The 14,742-nt window shown below is 42.9% G+C and overlaps 1 protein-coding gene across 2 annotated transcripts in view; it reads right to left on the bottom strand.

The window, feature by feature from the left end:
• Positions 1–13,447, bottom strand: part of nup153 (nucleoporin 153) — a 14,892-nt gene extending 1,445 nt beyond the window's left edge. The window contains exons 1-22 of one of the 2 annotated variants that reach the window (XM_061092628.1): positions 13,333–13,447; positions 9,340–9,565; positions 8,935–9,210; positions 8,370–8,509; positions 7,740–7,868; positions 7,422–7,538; positions 7,202–7,246; positions 6,988–7,041; positions 5,913–6,053; positions 5,744–5,796; positions 5,209–5,344; positions 4,745–4,897; positions 4,566–4,664; positions 4,388–4,472; positions 4,196–4,297; positions 3,452–4,093; positions 3,100–3,288; positions 1,942–2,871; positions 1,411–1,794; positions 1,059–1,280; positions 726–912; positions 1–240 (exon numbers count right to left, since the gene is read on the bottom strand). The exon at positions 1–240 is cut by the window's left edge and continues 1,445 nt beyond it. In XM_061092628.1, the coding sequence (XP_060948611.1) occupies positions 153–240; positions 726–912; positions 1,059–1,280; positions 1,411–1,794; positions 1,942–2,871; positions 3,100–3,288; positions 3,452–4,093; positions 4,196–4,297; positions 4,388–4,472; positions 4,566–4,664; positions 4,745–4,897; positions 5,209–5,344; positions 5,744–5,796; positions 5,913–6,053; positions 6,988–7,041; positions 7,202–7,246; positions 7,422–7,538; positions 7,740–7,868; positions 8,370–8,509; positions 8,935–9,210; positions 9,340–9,565; positions 13,333–13,410 (4,476 nt within the window). In that variant the 5' untranslated portion in view covers positions 13,411–13,447 and the 3' untranslated portion in view covers positions 1–152. The remainder of the gene's footprint in view (positions 241–725; positions 913–1,058; positions 1,281–1,410; positions 1,795–1,941; positions 2,872–3,099; positions 3,289–3,451; positions 4,094–4,195; positions 4,298–4,387; positions 4,473–4,565; positions 4,665–4,744; positions 4,898–5,208; positions 5,345–5,743; positions 5,797–5,912; positions 6,054–6,987; positions 7,042–7,201; positions 7,247–7,421; positions 7,539–7,739; positions 7,869–8,369; positions 8,510–8,934; positions 9,211–9,339; positions 9,566–13,332) is intronic. The other variant, XM_061092629.1, reaches the window with a different exon arrangement.
• Positions 13,448–14,742: the final 1,295 nt, after the last annotated feature.

Genomic DNA, 14,742 nt, shown 5'->3' with positions numbered 1-14,742 from the left:
CATAAAGCGGCCCCCAAGCCTCCTCCCTTCTTCACATGCCCAGTCATTTCAGTGTTTGTCCAGTGGAGACCTTCCAAGACTTTATTCAGCCTTCAGTGGGGATGAGAGTCAAGTCAAAGTCATGTCTGCTTTCTAGCTGATTCCATAGAGCTTTACTTTCTGCGCCGCACCGCCGTCTTGATCTTGCGCCCGGCGATCGCTGGCTGTCCACCAGGAGAAGCGGTGAAGGTTTTAGCTGCCCTGGAAAAGCAAATGATGTCCCATTATTATCAAAATCAACAGATCGCAAATATACAAAGTAATTAGGGTCATAGCAGATAAATCAATAAGCTGTATTATTTAACCATTAGTGTTGAAGTATTATCAAACACATCAGGAAAATAACTATAAACCTGAAATATGTGAACCCCTTTCAAAAAGATTTTACTACTGAAGCTACAAGATTAAACCACTGAGATGACACTAATTCAACCATCAAATCCCAAATCTGGCCTTTTAGCAAAACGTCTTTCTGTACGTTTAAAGGCGGTATATTGCTTTATTACAGTGAGACCCACTTAGGTGTAAAAATAGATCAAATCTCAATAACCCAACAATTTAAGATAAAACTTGTACATGCAAGTGATACATGTAAGAGCAGAGAGTTGCTCTGTGTGCAACTGCAAAAACAAAACAAAGAGTACAGCTCTCTTACTCTCACAAGGAAACTAAGAGGGTTAACGTACCCAATGTTGAATGCTGGGGGTTGGGCGTTGAAGTTGAATCCACCTCCAGGTGGTGCTGCCTGGGGTGCGATGGAGGGGCTGGCAGCGGGAGCGGGAGAACCAGCGGAACCTACTCCAAAAGTAAACACACCCGCGGTGTTGTTTGTGGCTCCGAATCCACTGGCTCCTCCAAACTGAAAGCCTCCACCTGAAAAATAAAAAGCATATTCACATTAAAAGACAACTATCATTACAAGTACATGTGAGAAATATACATTTATATTGTGAGGATCAGTAGCACATTGTTTTACAGACAGACAACCTAAAAGGAAAAAGGTTATTTGAGTTACTGACCTGGTGCAGAATTTGTAGCTGCCCCAAATACAGGTGTGGAGTTAACCTGCTGTCCAAAGACAGGGGCTGCTTCTGTTTTGGCCCCAAAGGCGGGGGGGGCCTGTGAGGGCGTGGATGAGAAAGAGGTCCCGAAAGATGAGCCAAATGACGGAGTCTGATTGGCCCCAAAGCCTCCAGCTGGAGCTGAGCTGAATACATACGCAGGGGGGGCTGCAGACGGACCTGTGGGAGAAAGATATGAATACATGTTCAGATTAGAAATATAAAATTAAAATTGTATATAATTGAATATATATGATGAAAATATTTCAGTTGTCAATGAAGCCCTGAATGATCACTAAAAAATACAGACCTGAAGATGAGGCAGCAGGGGGAGCTGCTGCTCCAAAGCCGAAGGACGGAGCAGCAGCAGGGGGAGCAGCGGTGGGAGCGCCAAAGATGAAGGACTGAGAGGGAGTTGGGGCTGGGACAGAGTTCAGAGGAGCTGCTGATGGAGCAGGCGCCTGGCTGTCCTGGTTCTGTCCAAAAAGAAGGGCTTTAGCTGGAGGCCCGTCACCGGCGGTTGCAGCGGGCTGACCGAACATGAAAGTGCTGGGAGCTGCAGCCTGCGTGGAGCTGTTACTGTTGCCAAACAGACTGGGGGTCGGGGTCGAGGATGAGGAGGTGGTGGAGCTAGTGGTGTTGTTGGGATAACTACCCATAAAGGAAAATGCTGGTTTTGGAGAAGCAGCAGAATCTGTAGGGAGGAAGAGGGAAATGGGTTTTCTGAAACATTCAAGTCTTCATTTTTAATTTATAGTATTTAAGCAAGTTTGGCCTATCATATTTATTGTTCTTGTGTACTGTATATATAAATAAATTGCATGCCAAACGAAAAGCTTACCATTCACAAATGAGCTACCTATAGCACTTTGTCCGAAGGTGAAGGAGGGCTTTGGGGCCTCTGCAGCAGATGTTTCACTCTTCTCGGCTGGCTTGCCAAAGGCGTACGCGGGTGGAGGTTGTTCTGTTGGAGCACTGGGCTTGCCGAAGGAAAAGCCCCCCGAAGTGGCCGGTGCAGCATCTGCATCCTTACTAGCAGCATCAAATTGGAAGGTGCCTTCCTTCTTTTCCTCTGGCTTCCCGAATGTAAACGTGGGAGCAGCCGGCTCTTTGTCCGTCGGTAAGGGGCCAAACGTCGAGCCACCTTGTGGTGTGGTGGTCGCCACACTTCTCTCTCCCAGTCTCCCAAAAACAGATCCAGCGGTGGTGGTTGTGGTGGTGGTTGCTGATGTTGTGTCATTTGATGACGCAGCACTGTTGCTGTTTCCTTGAGAAGAAACCGCTGCTGTGAAAGAGGATGATGTGGTGGTGTCCGATGTCTTCTCTTCAGGTTTCGACAGTCCAAAAGAGAAGCCACCCTTAGTAGTGTTGCTTTCTGTACTTGAGGATCCAGTTCCAAAAACTATCCCCTCACTGGCTCCGAACTTAAACCCAGAACCTGTGCTAGGCTCTTCTGACTTTTTGTCATCACTAGAGGCAGCTCCAAATTTAAAGCCCTCACCTGAGCTGCCGAATTTGAACCCTGAGGCAATAGCATCGTTAGAAGTGGATTCTGATGAGGAAATTCCAAATTTGATTCCACCTGATGATGATTCTGAAAATACACCTCCAAACTTGAAACCTCCCGATCCAGAGCTTGAGGTACTGTCAGATGAGCCGAACTTAAAACCTCCCGATCCAGAGACTGAGGTACTGTCGGATGTGCCGAACTTGATACCTCCAGAGTTAGAAGAGCCAAATGTGGAGGAGCCGGAAGCGGTTGAACCGAAAGCTGAAGAGAAACAAAAGACATCAAAACCTCAAAAATAAAGTGTGGATTTGATGTATGTCACATTTCAACTTGAGTACTTCTCAGCAACATGTCATCATGCATTAATATCATTTTTCTATAATACAAATAAATCTGAAAATATATATGTATATGCTACTATGCATCAAGAAACAGTTGGAATTTACATCATTAATAAAAGCTGTAAGAAAACTGAAAGTAATATTTTACCTTTGAACGCCACACTAGCTCCAGGTTTGACCGTTTGACAAGCAACACACTGCACATCAGCAGCCTTATTTTCTACAAGACAGACATCACACTCCCAGGCACCCTCTGGTTTCTTGAATTTATCTCCAAACCCTAACACTGGAGCAGTGCTGGCTGAAGATGAATTGACTGAAGCTCCTGCTGATGCTCCTGTAGTGTGGATGATGAAAAGAACATACTTTATTAAACTGGTAATTATCTACTAAAAAACCTTCTAATCAATGACACAGCTCATTTGTATTTCCACATCCAAAACCCACGACTGAGAACTTAAAAATACCAAATTACATAACCATGGTCATGCTCTGATTACCTGGTTTGGCAGTTGTGCAAGCCACACACTTTGTGACCTCGGCCTTGTTCTCTACACAACACGTCTCACATTCCCATGCACCCTCTGGTTTTTTAAACTTGTCTCCAAATCCAATGAACCCTGAGGAAACAGGGGCTGTGGGGGTGGATACAGTCTTAACAGCTGAGAAGGCGGAGGGAAGAGTCAGTGAGGGTTTAAGTCCTGTCCCAGGTTTGGCCGTTTCGCAGGCCACACACTTTACTGCATCAGGTTTGTTAAGAACAAGACACGTGTCACAGTCCCAGGTTCCAACAGGTTTGGAAAACATTGTGCCGAAACCTGTGGAGGTCGTAGTGGTGGAGGTGGCATTCGTGCTGCTATCCATCTCAACTGAGGTCGTGGGTGATGGCTTACTGTCCATAGAATTGGATGAGGATTTGGGCTGTGGGACACTACAGCAAACACACTTTGCATCTGATGGCTTGTTCGGCACCAAGCAGGACTCACAGGTCCAGTTAAGCGGGTTGATATCCCCAAACCCTGTTGATGAAGAGAGGGGGATGGTGGTTGTGGAGGAGGAAAAAGGGGCAGTGGATTGTGTGGAGGTCTGCTGGGCAGAAGTGTCTGAGCCTGAGGAAGGCTGAGCAACAGGAGAGGCAAAACCTGGAGAGAACAGGAGAAGGATTAAAACAATGAATTTGCAGATTCAGTTTTGTGATCATGCAAAAACACAAAGCGTGTAGATGATGCGTCAGTGACTCTAACCAGGAGCTTTGAGAAGATCCAGCACGCTGCCCTGCTTCAGGACCTTGGCAGGTTTAAAGGGTCCTTCAAAATCTTCTGTGCTGTCGTTTGCTGCTGGCTTAACTGTAGAACAGATGACAACAAAAGGGTCAAAACTAACTTCTGTTACAGGAAGAAATCTGAATCAGGCCATATGTGAGAAAACGCTCTTACCCGCTGCTGCTATGGGCGTGGCCAGCTTCCCGTTAGTTATGGAGGAACCTAACTTTGTTACAGGTGCACTAAAGGTAAATCCAGCCTACAAACAGGAAAAGGAAATAAACCTTTTAATAAAATGGAATAAAAATAATTAATGAATATGAAATTGCGAAGAAATAAATAATTTACTTACTGAAGGGGAAAAGCTAGGAGGGCTAGAAGCAGTTGCTTTAACAATTGGGGAGGAAAATGTGAAAGGTACAAAGGGCGGTGTGGAGGCTGTTGGAGGTTCCTGGAAAGAAGTATTAAAATTAGCTAAATGTTGTTTAGCATTTAACAATGCACCTACAATGTAGTAAGAGGAAGCAGTACCTTATTTGCAAATGTTTCTTTAGCGGGAGTGACCGCAGTGATGTTGGAGGGAGTGGAGGTGGTTGGAGCAGAATGAGGGGAGAAGTTGAAGGTGGGTAAGGTCGAGACGCTGATGGGAAGTGAAACGGCCGGAAGGTCTGGCATCTCAACAATCTAAAGTCAGAAATAAGCATGAGTATCACTGGGCTGAGACAACATATTTTATATTGAGAAATTGCACACCCTGAAATGACTCTGAGTGCATTTATCAGGCCGATGATGGAAAGAGATAAAATCATATATGATTATCTCATCTGTATTTATGACTTTTGACTTTATCTGAAAATAAGCCCCGACACTGCCCTGGTATAAAAGTACATTGTATAACTGTGTATAAAACTGATTTACACTGGAAAACTAATTGAGAGTTAAGATATATATAACAGAGAAAAACAGAGGGAAACAGAGTCTCGTGGTTTCTTTACCTCATCCTCCTCGGGGCGTTTTGTGGAGGCTCGTGTAGTGGTCCTCTCTCTCTTCATCTTGCCCCCTCCAGAGCCACCGCTGCTGGCTGCAGGCGTGCTGGACAGAGGATAGGTGGGGCCACTGGAGCCAATTGTGCTGATAGATGGGTAACAAGGGAACAGTAAGTACGACCGAACTTCATAAACTTCACAAAAAGGAGTCAGACATCTGCAAAAGGTTTTAAAATTGTTGTGATTGTCTTGCTTTTCATTTCATTATCATTGTTGGAACTTATTATTACAAAAATGTTGGGAAAATTATCTTGTTTCCATTGGAAATGACAGCAAAAGACAAGATTTTGAACAAAAAATTATAAAAGGAAGCACAGACGACTTGTTGACATTTAATCTACATTGGAAAATAGTTGACAGAAATGCCAGCAATCTTTGCAATAATTATTATTATATCTATTGCTTTTATGGTATCATCACTAATGAATTTCGGTGTATTGATACCAAATCAATCAGACCATCTCTGATAGTGTTGCATCAGTACCTTTGAGATAGACCAAGGGTTGCCCTAGGTTGTTGCGGTGATTGTCTTGTGGGCTGTGGGAATAAAACAAGAACATAATTAACATCAGAGAATGTGTTAGACACAAACTAGTTATACTTAGTATGTAGGAACAATGTTGTGGACAGAAACGCAGCATTATGTGCCTGACCGTTTCTCTTGGGGTCCTGTCCACATTTCCTCCTACTCCTCCAGGAGTTAAAGTAGGCCTGAAGGACACAGAGCGATTTCCTGACACTGAGGCTACAGCAGGAACCATCATCTTCTGCACCGGTGGGAGGTTAGAATCCATCTGAATTCAAGAGAGGGAGATTAAAATCATAACAACCAAAGGTGATTCCTTTTCTTAATAGTCATCATAGCATTAGTATTAGGATGTAAATTCAACATAACATACAGCCAGAGTAGTTTATTCCTCAACTCAAAGATTAAACCGCTACACAGACAATACGTATTGTAAATCATATCTGTCTGCAGAGATAAATTATTCTTCCAGCAGTTTATTGATGATAATAACAAATGAAACAATACCAGCATTATCCTTCAATATTGCTCTAAGGCTGTATAGATGTATTGGTTATTGCAGGGACAGTCGGGTCCAAAATGTAAATCCTTGGTTGTGACCTACTGTTAAACCCAAGCATCCGTTTCAAAATCATTAACAGTTTAGATTCATTTTTTTGGACGTGCAAGGGTCAATACACCATTGTTGGCCTTTACAAAGCAGCTGTTGCAGAGGGGAATGTCTGACAGTTATTTCAGAGGATAAGTCCAGTCCAGAGCTGGTACAATAGATCAATGGACCACACTTAACACACAGCACATACACCAATATTAACGAGCCAAACATAACATGCAGTCCAGAATACTTCTGCTCACAAGCACTTGCACGGAAGCACAAACACTCACACACACAGTGGAGAACAGCTGTGTCCCAGCTGAGGAGAATCCTGTTAACTACTGTAACTGAGGCCAACAGGCAGTGGGACAGGAAATGACAGGAAGACAAACCACAACAAGTGCTGCTGAGTTTGTACAATGACACCCCTGTTTCATTCACATCACTGAGCCGTGTGACCCTTGTCTAAGGAATCCATTAAAAATGATGAAGTCTACTTGCTGATGTGCATACAAAAGCTTAAAGTCATAACAGGAACAATTTTACAATGAAATAAGAAGCTTCTCACACTACATTGGGATTTGGAATAACAAATATTTGTACCTACCCGTTTCTTTTTTGACTGGAAATGTGAAGCATCTAGGTTTGCGCCATCCATAGACTAAAAATTAAAAAAAACATGACATTTTTGTTGGACATAACTGATCAAATGTTTTCAGGTGTTTGACCATCATCATCATATTTCATTTGAGAATATTAGTTAACTGCTTTCATGGGGTGTTAATGTTCACAATACATGAAAGTATATTAAAAGCACTTACTGGTGACAAGGGGGATGAGGCTGCTGCTGGGATTCTCTTTGCATCCTACAGATGAGGGAAAAACAAATGAAATATTTTAAGAAAACATAATTATCAAGGAAAATACTAAAATATTATGAAGCTAAGTTGATATTGACAAAAAAGCAAACCACTGATACAGCATAAATCAAGTTTGATATGCAGAGTTTTGGAATGTTCATCCATGCGTGTGTAAACTCACAGCCAGAGGGCTTGACATGCGCTCCAATGACTGCAGGATGCGTCTGGCTGTGGCGCTCGTCACCCCACAGGGCTGAGCTCCAGCAGGCTTGGCCTTGATCTGTCTCCTCACTGGGGCCTACGGATCAGATGAGCCAAATTAGTTTCCAGTTTAATTAATTACATCCAGTCGCGGTCTTGTAAGAAATTCATTGCTAACCTATTCAGGGATGACAAATGTATGACATTGAATGTACACAAAGAATGACTATAATTAACTAATGTTTACTATAAAGTAACTCAACTCAGGTTTTAATGTGTATGGTTCTCACTAGCGTACCTGGTATGGTGTTGCAGTACGCGTGCGAGGGCTCCTGACTGCCGCTGCCCCACCATACATGGTCTTCCCAGGGTAGAAGGGTGAATATCCAAGTTGGCTGGAGTTCAGTGCTGTGCTGTTTAATGTCGACTGCAAGAGAAAGGCTTACATTAGTTAGGGTTTGAGCAAAATTCGTTCACTGTGTTATTAATTAATGGCATCCTCAAAGATAAACCCATTACTTTATTATACATGAAATAACAAAGTACATTTAAACTCCAAAAATAGTTTCAATATTTCCCATAGATTCTGTCGTGTTTCGCCAATAAATAAACTCCTGAGCCTGGGGGGGTGGATACAGTCTTAACAGCTGAGAAGGCAGAAGAAAGAGTAACCCAAGCAGCTCGCTACCATGTGCACCTCCAATGATAATCAGTACACAGAGGGGGCTGGCGTTGACTTTTCTGCCTGCCTGATGAGGTGAGTATAAACCTTACAGTCCATTGGGCCGAGCTCCTAATCTTTGTTTCATTATAAAAGTGTGGTGGGCTGATTGCTTCTACTAATCCCATAATATGTTATGGGATGGTAATATTTGTATTATAGTCTGACAGACTCACAGTAAGGATGAATAGACACCCAGATACTCACATTGGAAGATGTTCCAAAAACGGACAGGTTGAATGCAGGCCTTTTCAGACTGGACTGGGAAGGCTGAGGCCCAGAGTTTGTTCTGTCCATCTCTGGGGACCAAAGCTGGGGAAGTGATGCCGTTTTTGAAGTGGGGACATCTGAAAAGAAAAAGGGAGATTCATCTCAGAATTCTAGCTTAATCTCTATACATAGGAGAAATGTAGTCGCGAAAACACTAACTAAACACGAGCCTCTACCTACTGCAACACAAATAATCTGTGACATTTATCAATTATTACTTAAAGCAAATATCAGTAATTTCTTCTGGTTCTGAGGTTGAATTTGCTTTCTTAATGCTACTATTCAATCTCAGCCGGTGCAAAGAAATTCTGTTCAAACCAGTTAATCACACAAGACGTGTGATGAATGCCATTTTCACAGAAAGGTATCCAACAGTGTCCCTAAGAGACTCAGACTGTAGGTTTTCATTCCAATGAATCACTTCAGCAGGTGATTTAAGGTCTATTAAAAGGTGCATTAAACTGAAGTTGGAGTGACATTTTTCATGGAATTTTGCTGTTACCTTTGTCAGAGGCGCGGGAGGAGAACCCACTCGTGGTGGAGATGTTATCATCTTCGTGCTGTGAGAGGTTGTCCTTGATTTCTTTCACCAAGGAGAAGCCTGTTGAAAAGGGTCCAGGGGCTGAGGAGGTGGAGGGCTGGGAGAAGATGTTGCTGGAAGCCCCCAGTGTTGGAGATGAGGTCTCCAGGGGGGCAAAATGAAGGTGGGAGCGACTCAGAGGGGGCCGGGAAAGGACATACTCCTGGAAATTCAGGGATGCCCTACTGGTTGAGGGCTCTGTGCATGAGAGGAGAATTACAGTTGAGTATGCTGGTACTGAGGACAATGGAAAAATGAAATTTTCCTGCAAGAGCTTTACTATTCCAGAAAATCTGGGATGACCCAAGAGACGGAATGATCCCTCACCTGTGTAACTAGTGCTAGGTTCTGGGGAATCACGTCCATCAAGACGAGGAGGTCCCTCTTCGCTGCCATTGGGAGGAGGAGGAGGCGGCGACTGGCAGTTCTGGTCTGACCCTGGTATAGCATCCCCTTCTTCAGTAGCATCTTCATTCTTGAAGTATTTCTGCAGCCAGGAAGGAACGATGCTCTTGACTGTGTCTGTCACCCGACTGATGATGCCTGACTGCTGCTGATGAAACACACGGAAAAGGGAGAGGAGACAATTAACAAGGGAATGAAATAAGTAAGATACAGAGATGAAGACAGACAGACAAAACAAAGAACTATAAACTTTACACATATATTTTATTCAACCCCCCCACCCACCCAAACAAGGTATTGATGATCAGCACATCAAATGTCTGTAAAACAAAACCATCTCAGTAAAAATGTAAATGCTTGGAAAGCTGATATCATGTGGAAATTATGTCTAAATACCAACTATAGAGAGAATAGATCAGTATGGTAACAAATAGGTATTACAGGATCTACAAATGAAAAACAACATTGGCCAGCGTGTACAACAATTTGTCCAAAATCAGAAATGTGTGGTCCGATCTAAACACATACCAGGCAATTTGAACACACACTAAACGTATTTGTGACATTCAATGTGTATATGTACAGATTGGTGGGTGCATGCGACCAACACAAGGAAAACAAATGGTGAAGCTTGTATTTATGGTGTTGAAAAAAATAATTAATCTGCAGCAAAGCAACTCCACATCATTTGTTTTTGAGACGTCTGAATCAAATAAAACAGTTGATGGGATTTGCTAAACACAGCAATCAACAAGTGTTTCCCACAGAATCAGATTAAATGTGTGATGGCAGCTGGGGGTGTGAGAGTGTGAGTGAGAAAATGAAAGGGGTAAGGCAGGGCTGAGAGAATCTAAGCACTCAACAATTTAGACAAAACACTGATATAGATCTTTTATGCTATTATGAAAAGGACGAAATAAAATTTGGTTCATTATGAAACTGTGGCAGGACAAATGGCAGACGCCACAGTCTAGAAAATTAATGGGAAAGACTGAATTAACACTCCATTTGATTATTTGAATCAGCTGCACAGCACCACTTATAGAGAGAAGACTTTCGTTTCTCTCCAGTGCAAATCATAACACAAGCTCAGTAAGACAGAAACTGGGTCAGGCTCTGTGTGTGCTTCTACGACGCAGTGGCCGAGTGAAGCTGCTCTGTACTGGGGTCTAATACTGGACAAATCCTACGAGATAACAAAAATGCTTGACTCCTACAACCCACAAACACAAATTAACTGCTCCAACTCTCTATGATAGAATCTATGAGCCATAGCAGCTTTCTTGGTCTTAACCGGTTAACTGGAATTTATTCAGCACTCCTGAACGGTTCTGGAGACCTTGAAGTCAGCTAGACGGTATATTCTGTTTATAAGTTGTGAAAAAGCTATAGTACTTTGTGCTGTATGCAAAATTAGGTCCTGTAGTTGAAAATATGAGGATTTAATGCTGGTATATTCTCCGCAAATACATGCATGATGTCCCTACAGGATGGTGGAGTTTTGGAGCTGCAGTAGAGGAGCACAAACCCAGAAACTAAACTTATGACATGAATAAAAAGACTAGATAAAGTTAAGGGTGTACCAAAGAGCAAGGCTGTCGAAATGTCACATTTGTTGCTCTCTTTGGTGATTGGAATGGAGCTCTAACAGCATCTGAATGTATTGCGATAAGGCGTGAGAAGATAACATCTGGAGAATGGAAAGTAGAGCAAAGAAGCTACCTAGCTTGTCCATCTCTCCATGTACATGCTGTGTAACCTCTAGTTGTTTTCAACTCCAGATAAGAGTGATATGTGCCTCTCGTTTGTGTTTCATCTTTGAAAGACACCTGTGGGCCACCCTGCACTTTAACCTCTGCAAATACCCAAAACATTGACTCGTCAAGAATGTAACAACACAACGGTGCTAGCCCCACATACACTATTGTTACATGGATTTAAGGGAGCCTCATGTCTGCTGTCAGCACGGTCACGTGACCAAAGTGACTCGTGGTCGACGGATTCTGCTTTATTGTGTCTCATTTTGAATATACCTACCTGAGCAGATTTGTGAATCTAGCTTTTTAAGCCAAGAGATCACATGAATGAATGTGATGAACCCGTACTTTTACACCTAATAAGATGATTTTGAAAGTTTGGTCGTTTCTTTTATGCCACGTGAAGACGATAAAGCCTTCCACTGTTAAGACTAAGTCACCACAAAAGTTGAGTGATGAATAAAGACTGTGATGGTGCAAACACTGCATGTCTTATCATGCTCCTGCTTCATAAACCAGCAGAGTTGAATAAACCTCTCTACAGCAGAAGCAGAAGAGCTCAATCTTTCAAGGACAATTGAGCATAAGAATGGGATAATCAATGTGTATGGCTCATACAGTCCACAGCACTTGTATGTACTTCAGACACTTCCACATTGTTAGCAACTTAGACAAATACAGGAGCATTATTAAATGTACTCATGACTGCATTAACCAATCAATATTATGCTAAAAGCATATAACAAATAACAATCTTTTGTGTCTTTATGGTAGACTTACAAAAAAGTAAGTGAACCCTTGGATTTAATAACTGGTTGAACCTCCTCTGACAGCAGTATCCTCAGACCCTTTCAGTAGCTGTAGATCAGACCTGCACGGTGTTCATGAGGACTTTAAGAGCATTGGCCCAACAGAACTGCTTCAGCTCAGCCTTATTCTGCATGAACGATATCTTCTCTTGAACCTATTCCAGGACATTTAGACATCCCAATACATGGTGCTGCATGTTCTTTCCAAATAATTAAAAAGTTAAGATTCATCAGTCCACTAAACCTTTGCCCTGAAGGATTGCAAAGTGCTGAGACGCTCTTTGGAAAACTTCAGGCATGTTTGTGATGTTTTTGAGAGAAGGTGAATCCCTCATTAAGTCCTGCTGGCTGATCAATGACAAATTGAGTCTGCTGGATTCTAGGTGTACCTAATAATCTGTCTATTAAATGCATCTCACTGATAATGTCTAGTTGTTGGTGTGACTTTCAATATCCACACTGTAGTCAAGGAGACGAGACGGCATCATTTTTAAGAGTAGATGGTTTCCCTCCACAACCTGAGGACACCGGCAAGCTGACTTCCATTCCAACAATCTGATTTGCAGTCCACTAATGAAACGTGACGGCTGACAAAGAGGTTAATGGATCTCTCAAGTGTTGCGACAGAACATTATGCAGAGGGGCTAAAAATCAATACGAGCTGTTCAAGCATCATGGATCTGCTGCAACCATGTGGGTTTCCAGCCGATGCTTCCTGCGCAATCCTCCTGGCTGGGAGCTAGCCTCACATGCAAAACCTTTCCCCCCCACACGCAACCGCCTCACTCTTAGAGTCCGTTCACACAAGAGCTGATAACATTCAGGTGAGGACGAGTAGAAATTGGAGCCAGACGACCATGTCACTTCAACTAGAGACGGCGCGAAGCCTCTGAACTCAGGGAACAGGAGACAACAATGCGTTTGCTCGCCAGGGCTAGCATGCTAGCTTCCATTACCCACAGCAGCTAATACGCAGAACCTCACTTCCTTGCTGTATGCTAACTTCGCTAGCAGCAATGAACTCGCTAAATGGCGCCACGGCCGGTTCCCCCCGTGTGTCAGGTGGGCGCCTGCACGTTAACACACGCCGGTTCACTAGTCTAAATGACTCAGCGTGCCGCGATTCGACCTGTCAAGTCCGCCTGGGTAATGCTAACCCGGGAGCCGGACTGCTAGCTAACTAGCATTCACCGGACATGCTAGCAACGCGTGGAGGCCATGAGCGCTAACGAGCAGGCCTTAAAATGTCTCCAAGCAAACAATAACAAGAAGCCGGGGCAAAGTGGAGCTGCGAGCCCCGCCACGGCCTCGACCCGGACCGGCAGCGTGAAAGCGACCACTCGGTTTACCTGTTTGCTCTTGGCGTAAGGCTTGGAGGCGATGTGGTATCTCCTGCTTCTAATTTTCCCTCCACCCGTGGCCGCCATGGCTCTGTCGTGTGAGCGTCTCTCGGTGTTTCGGCGCCGGATAGCTGTCATCCCGCACAGCGCCGGGGCATTCTGGGAAATGTAGTAGCAGACGGAAACAAAGAGGTTGGCCGGGGCTCTGAACCACATGGCCCCGCTGTTGGGTTATTTTGGGTCACCTGATTCAGAATGAGCACAGAGACATGATTTAAAACATTTTATTGTTTACGTGATCAATGGAAAATAGAATTTAAACATTCAGTATAGAAGTATAGTTAAATTTTCTTACATCTTTTGACTTCTAATAACATTTGAAATACACTTTTTTCATCCCCCTATATTTATTTGACTCTGATTACTTGTTACTTTACCTTTCAGTCATATTATCTATACAAATTATAATAAATCAATAAACGATGATATATTACAGTTGATTAAGCTACACGCATTTAAATAGTTTCTATACCAAAAAACATCACAAATTATCATCCAAAATTTAAATATATATTCCTTCTGAAATCTTTATATGTTAGTATATTTTGATGCTAATACTGCATAACTTATTATTTCTTCACTGTGGTATTATTTGAACTCTCTCTAACTTCTTCCACCATTCACTATTTTTTTTATGAGAAAATCATGATGTGAATTAATCTGCAGTCATTTCGATAACTGGTTGTTGATATCTGGTAAATGTTAATGCAGAAATGCCATAAATGCAGCATCTCAAATGTCAGGTTTTTCGTTTTGTGATATCATTATAAGTTAAATTTCGTATTTCCAAGAAGGACCTGGTGCTCACACACAAGCATCTGATTATTGGTGAGGTAAAATTACAAAATTGCCCCAGTGGTGGAGCAGAGGTGCCATAACCTGTATTTTAACTGTAACAGCCTGCACTCATCACCACTGTTATTATGGCCAATAAGTCCTTGAGCTCTGCATGGCTCCAGCCCTCATGCCTTCATGCCTACAACAGAGCCTGGTGGAGTACATTAGCACTCTACTGCACCCCTGTGGTCTTTTCTACAGACTCCCCATTGGGTAATTTATGTAGATTCAGGTGTAGGTTTAATGCTACATTGTCTTTTGCATTTGATAGTTAACAGCTTTACTGAGCCCCGTAGTGTCAGCTGTGTGAAAAACAGCCAAGCGCAAATCTTCAATCAATTTGAAAGTAAAACCATTATGATCCAGTTTACAAATCATTTATAAACGGTGTGCGGGGGATCAGTCATCCAATAATCCATGTTCAGGATTTACAAGTGTGTGTGTCTTTATTGCAAAAGTTAGAGGACAGATTTTCGTATGACTTTTTGTTGCAGCTCCAATGCAAAACACAATGCCGCATTA

Source organism: Limanda limanda, chromosome 19, assembly GCF_963576545.1.
Source record: "Limanda limanda chromosome 19, fLimLim1.1, whole genome shotgun sequence".
NCBI classification, from domain to species: domain Eukaryota; kingdom Metazoa; phylum Chordata; class Actinopteri; order Pleuronectiformes; family Pleuronectidae; genus Limanda; species Limanda limanda.
Note: the sequence above shows the minus strand (reverse complement) of the source record. Positions and strands in the feature narration are given on the sequence as shown.